Source organism: Electrona antarctica (genome assembly GCF_951216825.1).
Source record: "Electrona antarctica genome assembly, chromosome: 2".
In the NCBI taxonomy this organism is placed as follows: domain Eukaryota; kingdom Metazoa; phylum Chordata; class Actinopteri; order Myctophiformes; family Myctophidae; genus Electrona; species Electrona antarctica.
Window position 1 is genome coordinate 40983681 of NC_136807.1, and position 17798 is coordinate 41001478.

At 43.5% G+C, this 17798-nt stretch overlaps 2 protein-coding genes across 2 annotated transcripts; both read right to left on the reverse strand.

The window, feature by feature from the left end:
- Window positions 1–1619: 1619 nt before the first annotated feature.
- LOC306936889 (glucose-6-phosphate 1-dehydrogenase-like) lies at window positions 1620–17072 on the reverse strand (the record flags this gene model as incomplete). Its single annotated transcript, XM_079520539.1, has 12 exons — window positions 1620–1838; window positions 3381–3473; window positions 3666–3742; window positions 7824–8059; window positions 8228–8414; window positions 11246–11339; window positions 11455–11580; window positions 12035–12193; window positions 14336–14550; window positions 15898–16006; window positions 16155–16192; window positions 16956–17072. 12 exons carry the CDS (start codon window positions 17070–17072, stop codon window positions 1748–1750), a joined length of 1542 nt encoding a protein of 513 aa, XP_079376665.1. The 3' UTR covers window positions 1620–1747.
- LOC306943064 (kelch domain-containing protein 3-like) lies at window positions 5378–6466 on the reverse strand (the record flags this gene model as incomplete). The annotated part of the gene is made up of 1 exon (XM_079529269.1): window positions 5378–6466. One exon carries the CDS (start codon window positions 6464–6466, stop codon window positions 5378–5380), a length of 1089 nt encoding a protein of 362 aa, XP_079385395.1.
- Window positions 17073–17798: the final 726 nt, after the last annotated feature.

Here is a 17798-nt window from a genome sequence, read left to right on the forward strand (position 1 = left end):
CACAGAGCAATCACTGTGTCTGTCGTTTGCTGGCTTGTGAGAGTGTGTGTGTGTGTGTGTGTGTGTGTGTGTGGGGGGGGACGGGGGCCCCCCCAGCTAGGCCATGTACCTGGTAGAGACAGACACGGGAAACAGTATCAGTCAGCAGCAGAGGGCTTAAAGCAGACGCAGGGGGGTCAGGGCTGACTAACTGGAATGTACACTCAACAGTCTGGTGAAGTCCTAATGATCATTGTGTGAAATCTAGTCCATGCAATACAAAGGAAACTAAATATAGATGTGTTTATAAGGTGTTCAGCAGTGTGAATTTGAGCTGAGATCCAAACTTACCTAAATTAAGTTGACTGAAACTTACCTAAATGGAGTTCCTGTCTTTTCCCAGGTCTGTCTTTGTACAGTACTAGGTAATACTTCACAACCACGAGTAACGGTCAGAAGAGCACCACTTTGTACTGTATACATGTTACTACTGAGCCAGGCCAGCTTTCCTGGTCAATGTAATATAACTTAAAAGGGACAATACTGTATGCTGTGGAGCAGAAGTTAACATTGGTGTGTAATTGTGTATCATTATAAATGTTTTTTTGTTTTGTTTTTACCATTTTTTGGGGGGCTTTTTTGCATTCATTGATAGATATACAGTATAAGTCATCCATCTTAAGGCCACCTTTGGACCACATCACAAAGGTGGCCTTAAGATGGACACCACCAGGAAAGAGAAAACCTGGGAGGCCCAAAACCACCTGGCGCAGAACTGTGACGCAGGAACTGGAATAGATGAACCTGTCCTGGGGAGAGGCGCACCATGCTGCCAGGGATCGGATGAAATGGAGAGCGCTCATTGAAGCCTTATGTCCCATAGGGGACGAAGAGGAGTAAGTAAGTAATAGGTCGGCAGGAAACGGGGAGAGAGTTGGAGGAAGACACGGGATCGGGACTCGAACCGGCAGCGTGCTGCAGGCTGGATTACCAGCCTAGGTGCCCGGACCACTAGGCCGGCCCCGGCCATTATAAACAAATGTTGACACTAGTAAACACTGAACTGCTGAGTAGCACAGAACACAGTCCTTGGCATTAACGTGACTCCAGTGTAAACTGGAAAAGGCATTCCACTATCAGAGGGTAATGTCTGATTTATACTTGGCTGCGTGCCGTGTCGTGGACCGAAAATAGCAGCTCTACAAGCTCACAACGGGTCACATTGCGACACATTGTGAGCTTGTAGAGCGGCTATTTTCGGTGCACGACACAGGCGTTCTACTAAGACTAAATGTATACCGTGTATGTGTGTAATGTATACAGTATATGTATAACATACACAGTACAATCCTTCATTTAACTCCCCTTAAGGGTCCATTTGTACACTTGAGTGTAAAGAGCAATTCACACTCACTGTGTGACTTACGCTGGTTAGGTCTCAACTCAAATGCATTTGTATAGCCCTTAAGCAGTGACATCCACAGCTGTGAGCATAAAGTAGTACAGGCACAAAAAAACCCGGCAAAGTGTAATTTATTCAGCCATGCTATTTCAGACACACACACTGATGGAATCAAGTTATTGCAATGATTTTACATTTCCAGAATCACACTTTGTGGATCTAAATCTTCGGGGCAAAAACCAGTGAGCTTTCTTTCCATGCAGTGGTAGTGCGGGAAAAAGCAGCAGTGAAGGATTGAAGTGAGTGATCATCATTCGCAAGTTGTAAACAAGCCTACACTTTGGTTGCATATGTGTGTATTAGCAATCATGCTGTGTGGGGCTTCACCCACTTGTATCTTCCTTCGTAGCGGAATCCCACCCTCCTCACAAGGTCATCTGCTTCATTAGGACCACGGCTGACAGGACAGAGACAACAGGATACATATTGTACAGATCAGTCACAATGACGTGTAGGGGCGCAACAGTTCATCAAACTAATCGGTTTATTCGATTATGAAAAACGCTTAGATTTTCCAAAATACCGATGTCAAAATAAATTATATAAAAAAAAACACGCTTCTCGATTATTCACATAATCAAAAATCACACTGGTGTGAAGTGAGGGGCGCTCTTATCGTCATACTGTACATCATCATACATCATCTCATTCCGGCACATCACAATCAAATCTTTCATCACGTTTCTGTCTTCACTTGAATTCTGCCCTCACTTTTGTCTTCAATATGTACTTTGCTCAGCCAATCAAATCATCGCTATGGGGTGATCAGCCAATCACAAGCCAATGTTTGGGTTTACACAAACCGGGAAAACTGGGCATAGGAGGGGCTAGCGCCCCTCAAAAACATTATCGAGGGAATAATAGCACAAAATAATCAATAGTTGCAGCCCTCACATACATACATACATTATATATTGATTGCTATGATTGCTTTGATTCTGTGTTTCAACAGACAAGGCGCTGCTGACACACTGCATGTATCAGACTCATGCATTATCAAACACACACATTGTGGCTATTGCTATGCTGCAAGCTTCAATTGGACACGTCAAAAGCTGTTGATGCATGCATCTCAGAGCTTGGTTGTATTTTGGGGAGTCGAAGCGTGGCGCAATTCACACAAACCATCCAAAATGAGTTAGAGCAACGCAGAAAGATAGCCTCTTAGTAAGGGCTGTATTTTGCGTGTCTTAAGTACCAGGTCTTATTAACTAACTTAAGACCTGGAGGCGTGATCAATGCCATTTGGCTATTCTGAGTGGCCAAACAGCATTGACCACGCCTCCAGGTCTTAAAGGTATATTCAGTGATTTGACTTAATTCAAATATCACTTATTTTTTCTTTTTTTCTGGATAATCCTCCCTACTATAGAGTGTGCTGACCATATAAGGGGTTCCTCCCTGTCCCCAGTGAGCCCCTGGGGTCAAAAAACCCTAGTTTCAGTTTTGGTGGCGGGTGGCAAAACCTTTATCCAATCAGGATGAGAGGGGCCTTCCTCCAATCATGATCGAGTGGGGGCCTTGGTGCACATGCTGTTGGCCTGTTGCACTTCCCCCCACTGTAGAGCGTGCATGTGCACATTTTGTTACCGGGGCGGACTGGGTGGTTTTCCAAATCACCCAAATCACTGAATGCTCCTTTAAGTTAAGTAATAAGACCTGGTACTTAAGACACGCATAATACTGCCATTAGTGTCTTGGCCTAAAAGGGATAGTTCACTCCCCAAACCTTATATTGTTTAATTCGTTTTAAACAATATAATTAGTTGTTTTTTTTGTCGCAACTCTAAGCCAATAATTTGATGACCACGCAGCGGTTCCCTATGGAGACACACAGAGTATCCTTTGTGTCTCCATATAGGGAACCACTGCTGGTCATGAAATCGTCAAGTCATTTTGGGGGTGAACTATGTATGCCTTTAAGCCACACTTACAGTACCTTCCATATATGTAGGGGATGGGACTTATCTTCTCTTTCTCTATTTGGTGGAGGAGAGGGGTGAGGATTCTCCAGGCCTCTCGCAGCTCATCACTGCAGGGACAGAAGGGGAGAGTCAGTTTAGTGAGAAAGTGCTAGCCTGACACTCAGTCTGAATTTTCATTTTGTTTCACTTCATAATTCACCAGAACATTATTTTTTTTCAATGGCCGTGGCTAGTGATTGGGGGCTGGAGCCAGGCTAGGAAAGTGCTACATGATGGCAAAAGATACAAAGATGACTTACCTGCGAACAAAGTGCATCTGATTGCCACAGAACACATCCAGGATGAGTCTCTCATACGCATCTGGGAGCTTCACATCCTGGGGAACAGTGGTGGGAAAAATACTCAAATGTTTTACTAAAATAAAAGTATCAATACTGCAATGTAGAAATACTCCGTTACAAGTTCAAAGTCCGGAATTACAAATGTACTTCAAATACAAAAGTAATGGTATAAAAAGAAAGTACCAAAAGTAGGAAGTACTCATTAAGCAGAATGTCCCATTGCACAACATTTCAAAAAACAAACTTTAAAAAATAGCAGATCAACAAGTTCACATTGCGTCGCGATGCGACGCATTGTGAGCTTGTAGATCGGCTATTGTCAGATGGTCAAAATGTATAGGGCTGAAGTGATTAATGTATGTTCTGTAATAATAATAATCTAAATCTACAATTTGAGCCAGTTTCACCACCACACACTAAGTTCAAACTTAGACTAGTTATAGCTTAAATGGCTTGACTTAATAATTGTAGTGGAGTAAAAGTATAATAATTGCCTCTGAGATGTAGTGGAGAAGTAAAATTACTGAAAATTGGAAATACCGGTACTCCAGTAAAGTAATACCAAAGAATTGTGGTAAATGTAGCCTACAGTACTTAATTACTTTACACCACTGCTGGGGAATGAGACATCCGACCCGCTGTTATTTGCATCTGCCCTTACATAAGAGCAGGTACAACACATATTATGACACAATTTGCGTCCTCACCTTCGTCTTTAATGTTTGTTACGCAATGTTCGTGTTTTCACAAACACTCAAAATTGTCCATTCATTGTCAAGGGCATTTAATGTTTGTGTAGGACAAAGTTTGTGTTTGCACACACACTAAAAGCTGGACATAGATGGGGCTATCGCCCCTCAAAAATACCTGAACACTGGATAGCAGCTCCAAGATTTAGAGAGGTTTCAAGATCATCTGATCCATATACAGTAAGTCCAACATGTACAGTATATATAATGTGACCTGGTGGGTCACAGAGTAAGAGCACATACCATTTCAGTTCACACATAACATAAAAGTGAAATACCGGTAAATTTTGTTGATCGCCAATATGCTTTACATGCTGCTATTAAAGCATTGTGCAAGTGCCTGAAAAAGTTATAGAAGTACTTAGGATTCTAACCTCTAACCTAAGCTAGAATCCTTCTTGCAGCTGCCACGGTTCAAATCCGACCGGATGTGCATTACTGCATGTAATTCTCCTTTTCCTGTCTCTGTTCACTGTATCTGAAATAAAGCAGTGAATGCCTAAAACACTAAAACAAAAACATGACATAGCAGTAGCAAAAAAGAAAGTGTTAAATAAAACACAAACGTCTCTTGGAGAGGGTTCACAGTGTTTGTATTGTTGTCCTTTCCGTATATATAATGTGATTTAAACTCAATGAAAAATAAATAAATATATACATGTAAAAAAAAACTGCAAAGGTCTCTACTTTTGCAGGAATTCTCATCTCTGTTTCTTGTAGTTCTTCCATGACTGTCTGTTCTTTTCCAAAAGCATCTCTTTACTTTGTAATTCATTCCTGATGAAGACTGAATGGGTGTAGAGGTTTGTGTTCTTAGAGATCTTCTTTGTAGTCATGTCTAGCCATGGGGCGTTTCATTTGGTAGTAAAGTTCTCTATTCTCCTGTATAATGCTGCTTAGTTCCTGGTTCCTTTTAGTGGGCTATGTGATTTCTTCTCTTGCTGTTGTCATGACTGCCAACTCCCACCTGATGCTGTGCGGGAGTCCCGACTGCTCCAGATCGTACTGCACAACTGCTACCTTGCATAACGTCTTCAGGCTAGGTCTTAAGTCTAAGATGTACAGATCATCTGTTGTGTATCTATATCCTCCAAAGAGGATGACACGATCTCCCACCATGCAACAGCACATATTAGTCATCCTACACGGGCCTTTCCCTCTGGGCTCAACCCTCTTCCAGGAGAACGTCTCGGGATTAAACTTCCATAGGTCGTTAAAGGTCTGGACCTGAAGAAAGTTATGGCCACCATATACATACAATTCTCCATTGAAGGCAAAGGCTGAATGACACGCACGTCTTGCTGGAGACGGTGTAGAAGGCATGTCCAGCCAGCAGTTGGTCTCTATGTCAAACATGCTCATGTCATTGTGGTGGTCGGTGTATGTCTTTTTGCCGCCATATACAAACATCTTTGTCCCGATGACGGTGGCAGAGTGACACGATGAAGCAGGTGCTGGCCTTCCTCCCGTGTTTATTAAAGACCAGACCATTGTATCGGTGTCCAGCTTGTAGATGTCATCACTTTCAGGGCGTCCTGGCCGGTTGAACCCTCCAAAGATATACATGCACTTCTCCAAGACACAGGCTGAGTGCTCGCGCCTCATCTGTGGAGCAGTCCCAGAAACCTTGGGCTTGAACCATGTGTGGGTGTCGACGTTAAATGCATAAAGCATGTTGCAGTTGTCCCCCCTGACAGTAGACTGGTTGTCATGCTCCTCTATCTCAAAATTCACCATCCCTCCCCAGAGGTAGATTATATCTTCTATCAGCACAGCTGTGTGGCTCATGCACATGGAGGGGACCTCAGGGGAACGTTCTCCACTTCCAGTAGTCAATGGTTTCAACTTCATCCACCGCAAAGACACTGTGTTGAAGACATGCACGTCCATCTGATCCCTGCCGTTCGAGTTACAGTAACCTCCAAAGGAGTAGACCTTGTGCCCCACTGCCACAGCAGCATGGTTGAATCTCTCTGGTCCTCCTTTCACACGCACCAACCATAGGAACATTGCAGACAACTACGGCGATTCAGAATAATGAAGATCTATTGTGCACACTTCCGCTTATATTGATACGGCAACACAAACATCACATGAAGCTTGGCCATTGGCCATGAGGCACAGATCAGGGAATTGATAAGCCCTGCCAACCTCTGCCCAGGAAGGTTCTTTAAAAGTCCAGCTGCAGTGGCTTTTTAAGGGGCGCTAGCCCCTTCTATAAAAAGCTTTTGTCCCCACACGTCTCAAGATTTGTCATTGACAATGAAAGGGGAATTCAGGTCAACTGTCCGCTAAATCTTGTCTCCACACGTCTTAATATTTGCCATTGACAATGAATGGAGAAATGACGTCAGAATTCCGCTAAACATGATGTAAATTAAACATCAAAACATTAAACACCATTGACATTGAAGGGAAAACTTACAGAATATGTAAACGAGCAAATCGGCTAACCAATCACATGTTGGTGGGAGCACTTGGCCAATAAGGGACCACCTTATGTACCTTATGTAGCAATGTCAAATGTACGCTAACATAAATTGATGTACGATGACAAGAGCGCCCCTCATTTCACACGGGTGTGCTATACATCTATTGTGAGGTTTTCCCATTAACTGGAGGTTGTGTCTCTGTGATGGGATATACGTATAGCTGGTTACAACGGTCTCACAAGGTTATGGGGCTCAACAAGCCAACACCTCATAAGTTGCTCTGGATAAGAATGTCTGCTAAACGCCTAAACTGTAAATCTGGCATCCACTGTGCAGGTATTTTTCCTTACTCTCAACTGTGCAGGAAATGTCTGAGGGACGCTATGCCCAGCTTTGTGTGTTTGTACAACGGAAATGATTTGATTGGCTGAGCATGGAATGTGATGTATAAGAGCGCCCCTCACTTCACACTAGTGTGATTTGTCCTTACTATCCACTGTGAAGGTTTTTTTGAGGGGTGCTATATTCAGCTATTAGTGTAGATTTCCGTCCTACACAAACATTAAATTCCCATTGACAATGAATGGACAATTCTGGCCAATTTACATCATGATCATGTACAATGATAAGAGCGCCCCTCACTTCACACGGGTGTGATTTTTTTTTACTTACTATCCACTGTTATGGTATTTTTGAGGGGCTCTAGCCCCTCCTATGCCCAGCTTTGTCTGTTTGTGTGAACACAAACACGATGATTTTATTGGCTGAGCAAAGTACATATTGAGGATAAAAAGTGAGGGCAGAAAAGTGATTGGCTGAGCACGGTGATGATGTATGATGATAAGAGCGCCCCTCACTTGACACAAGTGTGATTTCTTCCTTACTATCCAAGTACTGCGATCGGGCTTCTTCATGCACATGAGCATATGTGGTACCTTGTATCTGCTGCGGTATGTCAGGTCCAGCTCTGTCTCCTCTGGGCTGAAGAAGACCCCAGGTTTCTTGGTCATCATCTTCAGGTAAATGGCCTCGTCAGGCTGCACTCTGACCACCAACTCGTTCCTCTGACAGCGCAAGTCAAAAATGTCCCCCGGCACGTCTGTGAACTGGAGACGCACTTCAGCCTTGCGTTCATTCAGAGCCTTCCCACAGCGCAGGATGAAGGGAACACCTGAAGAACACATAGAGGGACGGATAGATCGACAGATGGACTGGTGGTGCAGAAAGCAAAATACAGGAGCAGTCACAAAACAAGCCAAACATTAAGTCTAGTAAAGTAAGGATTGGATATTAAGTGTGAAACAAAATGATTACAAAAATGATAAGATCCTGCCCATACCGTCCCATCTCTCATTCTGCACGTAGAGCACCACCGTAGCAAATGTCGGTGTATGGGAGTCATTGGGGACAGTGGGGTCGTCTAGGTAACCACGCTTGGCCTCGCCCTCTCCATCTGGGTCTCCCACATACTGACCCAACACAACATCCGACAGCCCAACTGGAGCTATGCACTTCAACACCTTCACCTACAGCACGCACCAGCACAAGAACAGCAGAAAGACAGGAAGGACTCAACATGTACAAAAAGTCAAGTGAGGGGCGCCATGCAAAAGTGCTCTAAGCAAACAAAAAAAAGAGTTTAAAGAGAAATATGCATTTGTTGAGATTTTATCCTTGTGCTGTACAGCCTGTCGCTGTCCACTGGCAGTGGTGCTGAACCATTCACCAATTAATCGATGCATGTAGACCTTGGTTTGTCCTTGGTTTGTCACGACTACTGCTACAGTAACAGTATGGAGCCACACATGATATAAGCCATAGCAGGCTATTATTTTGTCACGGTTCACCATCATGATGAAGGGTGTCTGTGAGGATGGGACATCAGGAACATGCTGGTCTGGTCTGGTCTGGTTTGGACGACTATGGAGAAAAGATCCTGGCCAGAGAATTGGTTCAGAGAATCTCCAGTGCAAGGAGGTTGTGAAAGTGTGTCTGCTGACTGCTTTCAGATTCACTCATGCACACAAAGGAGGAAAAAGGTTAACTGTCCGTGCTGAGGGCAACAAAACGGTCTATAATGGTTCCGTATCTGGTGCTGACCATGCACGTCGCTGTGGCGTGCACTGTACTGTATACTGTACATGCGCTCCCGGCCTGTTTTCTGTTAATCTAGGAGAGCGCACAATGCTTTCATACAATGTCGATGATAATGGGGCTTACATAACCTGATCGCCAAGTAACTGAATCAGATCGCAGTGGTGCTACAGCAGGAGTACGTGTACTAAAGGAAAGTTGTCACAGTGTGTGTGTGTGTGTGTGTGTGTGTGTGTGTGTGTGTGTGTGTGTGTGTGTGTGTGTGTGTGTGTGTGTGTGTGTGTGTGTGTGTGTGTGTGTGTGTGACTAAATAGTAAATTGATTGCAAATTTTACAGAGATTGGCAGGGAGTGAAAGAGAGGCAGAGTTCATGTCGGAGGTATTAGATTAGTAGGTATAGTAGATGCTGGTCGCTGAGGTAGTTATTATTATTATTAGTATTTATTATTTAGTTTTCAATTATTTTAAAACCTTTTCTGTTTTTTCCTTATCTTTCTATTTCTATGTTCTCCAAATATTTGCTAGTAAAGTGTGATAATGCACTTTAAACTAGAAATGCACTCTGTCGAGCTGCCAACTTTGCACACAAGTTGGCCATGAATGGCCTACTTGTGCGCGAGCAGAGCACGCAACTTACCCCTGACTCTTGTCAACTTAAAGACAAATACAGATGAAACCCATAAACAAACATTTAAAATAAAATAATAGTTATGTCATCAGCCAATCCCTGATTGGCCGATCAGCGACACCACCAAAAATAGGAGTGTTTTTGTGCAAAACTAATGCTTGGAATGGATTCAGCATCATGAAAAACCCCTAGTTTGACATTTCACATGCTACATAAAGCATGATGAAATTTAGATTTTTTTTGCCTTCTATAGGTCGTTAATGGAATGGTCACATATTATGCCAATTATGAAAATTGCTCAACATAATGCAAGTTAGCATCTGGCAGTTTCTACATGCTGGGGACCCATACTCAACATTTCTAACATAAAACTTTGGTGTACTCAACATGCCTGGGTTCACATTCTGGCAAGTGGACTATATAGCACTTTGGATGTTGAATAAATATGATTTAATACCAACGGAATGGGAATGTTTTGGACATCAGTTCTTCTACACGGCAACCACGTAGTGCCAAAGAATTGGACTTGGCCCACCCCTTGGCTCTAAAGGGCGAGGTCGCGTGCACGCATCCGCCTGGGTGAAAGCAGACTGCTGGGCGAGCACTGGTGCTTCGGCATGGGGGGTCAAATCAACATATGGAATGAATTCTGTACTGGCCATATATGGAGCGTGTCTTGAGTGTACAAGGTTTGATGAGGCCAGATCACCATATGGAATGTCAGAACAGGTCAGCTCCATATATGGAGATCTAAGGGTGGCAGCGGGGGCAGTGTCTTGAGTGTACAGGGTTTGATGAGGGCCCAGGTAGGCCCGGGCCTTAATTTTCGGGTTTGATGATACAGAATGACATATGTGTGATGTCACGAGGCGTGATGGACTGGCAACCATATATGGAGATCTAAGGGTCTCTATGATGTCACGTGGTGTCTCGAGGCGTGACCATATATGGAGGTGTGATGTTACGAGGCCTGACCATATATGGAGGCGTGATATGCCATATATTGACATTCCCATATATGGGGAAGGGCCCCTGGCGATGTCCTCTATGTCGTGACTACAATACAGTATATATATATGGAGATCCCTGATGTCACGTGATGTCACAAGGCATGACCATATATGGGGGCGTGACGGACCAACGGGAAATGCACGTTTTCATAGTAAATACAACCTGCAGTCACAATAACAATAATAATACTGTTGACATGTAAGAAGCTGTAAAGCTGATAAGCAGATCAGCAACATGAGTTGGAGAGCATGTGGCATACAGTACATTCCTGCACAGGTGCATGGAATTATGACAGAATTCACAAGTGTGTGCGTGTGTGTGTGTGTGTGTGTGTGTGTGTGTGTGTGTGTGTGTGTGTGTGTGTGTGTGTGTGTGTGTGTGTGTGTGTGTGTGTGCCGGCGTGTGTGTGCCGGCGTGTGTGTGTGTGCGCCGGCGCGTTGGGTGGATATCAACCCTGGGGCTAGATAAAGGGAGGGGCTAAGGTTACATAGATAGCACAGTAACACTATACAAGGAAGTGTACTTTGTACCTTCCATATTGTGTGTGTTCTTTCCGTTTCAAGTTTCCCCGTAAAGTTTGACTTGCCTTGACTTGGCATTGCTGTGTGTGCAGCACAGTCCTACCTTCTCATCCCTCACATCATCAGAGGCAGTGGAAGTTGGTTTCTCCATGGCAACCAAGGAGAGCATCTGGAGGAGATGGTTCTGCATGACGTCACTAATTCAGGTAATAAAAACAGCGGAATAAGCCCCGGAAAACTTGTACAATAAGAAGGGAACATCTTTCTGAGTTCATGTATTAAAGGGGATGGGGTGGGCATGCACTTTCTCACCGAATGATGCCAAAGTCATCAAAGTACCCGCCACGGCCCTGAGCGCCAAACGGCTCCTTGAATGTTAGGACTACACAAGCCACGTTGTTCCTGTTCCATATAGGGCCAAAGATACGGTTTCCAAACCTGGCAAAGAGAGAACCAAATATAATAATGAATGCCAGGAAACAGAGTATAGAGGGAGCAGGGCAAAGTTCATTAGGATCAGATTTTTTTTTATCTACCACGTAACTTTGGGGTCTATGGACGATTGAATGAACACTAAGCACGAGTATACACTTTGGGGTCTATGGACGATTGAATGAACACTAAGCACGAGTATAAAACACTTTCAAAGTTGGATTCGGGGACCACAAGGAGTCCTAATGGACCCTTGCAGGTTTGTAACTCTAGTGTACAAATGCAAACAGTGGAACTTTATGGGTCCATTTTGAACACTGTACAACAACAACAAACAAAAAAACACTATCAAATCAGGGTCCGTGGCTTAAAACTGAAATAAAAAAACAATGAGAAGCAGTGGTATAGAAGCGCTGAAGCACTAGGAATGACTTCTAGCACCGACTTGAGTATCCACTACCTGAGCACCATGAGATTCTGTACCATCTCCTTGCCCAGGTAATGGTCTATGCGGTAGATCTGGTCTTCTGAGAACAGGGAAGACAGATGGGCTGACAGTTGGTGGGAGCTCTGGAGGTCACGGCCAAACGGCTTCTCCACAATCACTCTGTTCCAGCCTCTGATGTTTAGAGACACAGTAGATTATTAGAGCCACGTGATCACGAAGAATGAAAAGTCGCTGACACATAAGGATGGCTGGGCAATATGACACCAAACCAATCTCAATCATCTACAAACTTTAAGCCCGATTACGATTGATGAACAATTTATTAAAATAATAAAATAGTGAAAATAGCTGCTCTACAGTACAAGCAGAGCCGGATCTACTGTTACAATTTAGGCATTTAGCAGACGCTCTTAATCCAGAGCGATTTACATTAAGCAATAACAAAAAAGCATGGCATACATCATAAAAAAGTAGTTATCATGAAACATGCGTAAGCTAAGAACGTAACAGTGGAGTATCTATGTAAACTATACATACTATACTGTCTATATGATATATAATACATGTGTACTATAAAGTGCTATGACTACATAAAATGCAAAAAAAGATGAGAATGTAAAGTATTGCAATCCAATTCAAGTGAGATTTATGTTTAGTTTTATGGCTAAAACATTGCGATCTGCTGTCTGCACTGCAGACAGCTGTGCCTGCTGTGTTGTGGGGTAGCTGTGGAAAGCCCTAAAGCCTGCCATGCACAGTGACTAGGCTCTGTCTGTCTGTCTGTCTGTCTGTCTGTCTGTCTGTCTGTCTGTCTGTCGTCTCTCTCTCTTGGGGTGCTGGGTACCACAAAGTTACACCAAAATTAAAACAAAATGCCCCCAAGTTTTTTGCTGTACAACTGACAACTGCATTAGTGCACTATTAGTGGCTGTACTCTTTCTTTATTGCTCATCTCTCTTTACTGTGATTTTATAGAGCACATTGTGAAATATTTAGCGGTAAAACTGCATAAGTGCACTTTTATGTCTGTCTGTCTGTCTGTCTGTCTGTCTGCCTGCCTAGGCTGCCTGCCTGCCTGCCTGCCTGCCTCTGTCTTTTGGGGGGGCTGGGTACCCCAAAATGACAGCAAAATTATGACAAAATACCCCAATTTCTTTCGGCCGCTGAATCTGAATCGCACTGCCCAGCGCAGGGGGACCCTGAAATTTTGTCTAGCCCGGGGGCCCTTGGGAGGGTTAATCCGGCCCTGAATACAAGCTGACAATGTGGCGTGCGCTCGCTCGTAGATCGCCTCTTTTCGCCATTTTTGTAGGCCACCTACCTTCTAGAACACAGGGTTAATTGATTTAGTCTATTATAAAATGTGTTCGTTGATATAGTTGTTTTTTGAAAATCGTTTTCTTTTCTTTCTTTTTAAAGATATATTTTGGGGATTTTATGCATTTATTTATAGTACAGCAGACTGACAGGATATTGGGAGAGAGAGATGGGGAGTGACACACAGCAATGGTCGTCGGGATCGGGATTCGAACCCTGCGACAAGCTGTCAGGCTTCCTAAGTGCCCGGACCGCTACGCCAGGGGCCGGGTCTGTTTTCATTTCTTATTATAACTAAGAGAAAGCACTGCAAAGGAGAACACTCCAGATTAAATAAAAGTCTTAAGGTGTACGGCTCAACAAACAAGTGACTTCACATAGCATTGGTCCTTTCCTGGTACCCTATACTGAGTCTTCATTGTTGGCTTTCAAGGTGATGACAGTAGGCACCTGTATTAATTTGGATTTGATTGCTTCATACACTATTTATACCTCACTTCCTGTTGTCTTGACAACGCTGAGGAAGACCTGTTGGGACTAGTGTTTTCACAGAGCGTGGGACCCAGGGCTGGACTGGGACAAAAATTCGGCCCGGTCATTTTTGTTGCTAACTAAAAACTCAAAAACTTCTCGAATCACAATGAACCTACATGCACAAGATTAAGTTATTGGTTCTAAATATCAGCTTTGATATATTTTCAGTTAATTGCCCAGCCCTACACTTAATTTAATCCATTGAGACCTGGAACGCATCCATGTCACGCTAGCGTTAGCGTTTTAAACATGTTATAATTTAGCTATTGAAAAATAGCAGATCTACAAGCTCATAGCGCGCCACCGAGTGGCGCGCTATGAACTTGTAGGTCTGCTATTTTTGAAAAATCGTTAAAATGTGCCTCAAATCTTTCCGAAAATTGTCATGATTTAGAAAACTTTTTTTTTAAAATTTCGACGTCAGGCCTGAATGGGTTAATAGTTTAATTGACAGACACTGACTGAGTCATGCAGTGGGCTTTGAGGTTGGAGCTGATGTCGTGGTAGACGCTGGGAGGCAGAGCCAGGTAGAAGAGTCGGTTGGCATTAGCACCCCTAGGCAGGGACGACAGGTGAGCGTTAAGCTGAGAGAATGACTCGGCATCATCATATCTTCCACTCAGGTAGGAGTTCTTACTAAAGAAGGCTGAGAGAGACTCACTGTCTTCATCTGTAACCTGTGAGAGAAAGGGACAGATCCAAGTACAGTAACTAACCACCACACAAACACAAAACAGTAAACAACTGAAGTTAACAAAATATTGCTTTGGGGCTCCTCTGCAGCCTATGTTAAGGTCGCATTCACACCAGCATGCTATACTGCGATTAAAACGAATCCTGCTGCGTATTGTCGGCAAGTGCGCTTCGTTTGGCAAGTGTGAATTCGAATCCTGATGCGCCTCAAAGAAACCGCATTCTACTTCGCCAAAAAACGGGGGTTTCACTTCGCTTCTAAGCGCACCTGACCTCGATTCACTGCAGGTGTGAATACAATCGCATCAAAAAAAGGAAATGAAGCAAACAACGTGGTGGGTGGATGAATGAGGAGTAAACACAGTTGGAGACGGAGAAGGCATATTTTAGGCAGCGTAAAGATGTCCCGTTGGGGCCGTTACCGTAGATAGACGTGGTCAAATGAGGAGACCGAAGTCCTCATCGAAATATGGTCAGACGAGCACATTAATCAAAATTGCTTAAGGAAAAACTACACACACACACACACACACACACACACACACACACACACACACACACACACACACACACACACACACACACACACACACACACACACACACACACACACACACACACACACACACACACACACACACACACACACACACACACACACACACTCTTCGGGCTATGGACCAGAGTAGTTACCCTCAAGTCCTAACTATTACTCGAAGTTTATTTTTTAACACCAAATGTTTCATTGTGTAGTTTAGGAATTGAACACATTGATAACGTTCCCTGCTGCGTTTCCTTGGTGCGGTTTACACAATAAAGAATAATAATAATAATAATACATTTAAAAAACACGAAACTAGTAGAAATAGGCAACCGATCTACAAGCTCACAATGAGTCGCATCATGACATTATTGCCAATAATGACATGCCCAAAATAGGGACGCCAGATAGAAAGCGTGTGTGTGTGTGTGGGGGGGGGGGGGGGTCGCGACCTCACTGCATGAGTGACTCTACAGGTTGGTCAGGGTGCTGTTCAGCCTGTCAGGTGCAAAGAAGCGGAAGCCTTCCACATGACCAGCTGTAGGGGTTAGCAGCAGTGACAGGGACTACACTGGAGCAGAGGAAGTGGGAACTGGCATAGCATCTCCATTTTTTGCTTATTGAAAACTGTTAACCCCTTAGGTTTATACTTAGTAACTAATAGTTGGTCAGACACATACACACTTACTTGGTCCACTCTTTTTTCCCTCTTCACCAAATCGAAAATAGACAATGCATCGAAATGCATCACGTTGTGAGCTTACAGATCAAGGAAGTTAAGGAACTTTACCTTCATATTAGGCAGACATGCTGTCTTGATGTCCTCTACAGTCAGTTTGGATCGTGCAAAACCCACAAAGTAGGTCTCTTCTGGAAGCAGGCCATCTCTGAACAACCACCTAGAGAAAATACAGATAACATTCATCCGAAAGCAATGATGCAAAACACCGGGCGAAGGTCAACCTGTCACACAAGGTGGCTACAGGGAACAGAAGAGAACAAAATGAAACTTGTCTGTCATTCAATATAATATAAAAGGTAACTAACCATAATGTGGGGTAGATCTTCTTCTTTGCAAGGTCTCCCTGAGTGATCGATAAGAAAAGCAAAAAGATAGATACATAATAAAACAAGCACTCCAGATAGTGGTGCAGGCTGTGATGTGTGCTAGGAGCAGAGTCCAAAAAGTACCCTAAGTTAACCTGTGTTTCAACACACCGGCATGATTCTATGATTTCTGGAATGTAATGTGATTTTATATAAATTAATAGTAATTGGTAACAAAGAATTAATTTAAATGGAACAAGGGGCATGATTTAAGAATCATAAAGTGAAAAAAGAAAACTGCATTTAGGAATTTGTGACCTGGGATTTGTGATTGGATTATGGCCAAGAACAGTGTGTAAGAAAAATGTCTAGCTGCCCTAAAATTATCACTCTCTTTCATCACTGGACAAAGGAATGGACAGATGCAGCACATTTCAGTCAACATGCACTCACTGGAGGTTACCACACTGAAATATTCCCCATTGAATTGCTCCCCTTTGTGGCTTTGTGCAAACTGTATAACCCATTTCTCCCGTCCTGTCCCCTTGTCACAAAGTGGACACTGTTTAACCCTCTGTTTGGAATGCAGAGCAGATGGAAAATAGGATGGAGGCACTCATCTCCTACGGGACCGAGAAGGCCAATTCAAACAAATAAATCAGTTTTCGTAAGAAAGCCATGTTAACAAACAGTAGATTATGTTTTACAGGATCATTCCCATGAGCCCCAGATAACTACGTCAAGCAATCACAGATGTAGTTCACACAGCCATAATTCTTGAAGTTGAATGGTTGTACTCACAGAGGCTCCTAGTATGATGAAGATGTGTGTGTTGGAGTGACTGGATTGTTCGTCTCCATAGAGGTCCCGCCGCAGCTGTCCAAACACCTCAGAGCGAGTCAAAGCCTCCACACTCATCTTCTTTAGGTTGTGTTGTCTCACTCGGTCCCCAGGCGGCTCTCTCCTTTCCCCCGTGGTCTAACGAACTACTACATACAAATATGTGGAATTCTCAACTGTCATCATTGCATTGCAGGAAAAAAAGAACCCAGTGAGTCATTGCTGCCACCTATTGTTGTAAAGAAATAATGTCTTGGCATCGCTCAACACTTCCTTCACTTTGTGAAAGCTTTGTTCTGTGCTGGGTGTAGAAGCAGGGTTCTCTCCAGCCACCACCATGACCCGGAGAGTATTAACTCAAGAGTGTTAAAGGGACAACTCCCCACGATACATTCCATCAGACCTGGTTTGACAACTCCAGGGTGGATTCTACAGAACACACTCACACATGAATCATTTCAGTTTTGGCTGAAATGGCATGAAGGAATGGCTTCCACCACCACCACACCACTCCTTTGATAAACATACTGTACATTGTGCTGGAAAGGCAAATATTAACCAGTCCCACTAAGATAATATGCTTGGGCTTATTATTGTCTGAACAGCTCTTATCAGCAGATAGGCTATTGTATGCATCATAAATCAAGGTTGTGAAGTTGTGGGACATTTTATATTACTTACAGGTGGCCATTGCAGGCAGGTGGACATCAAGTGAGCTTTACAAATTCTACAGTAGTCTGTAGCATCAGCAAGCCTGTTCCATACGTTTAGACCATGCAGCAGGTACATTTGTGCATTTTATTA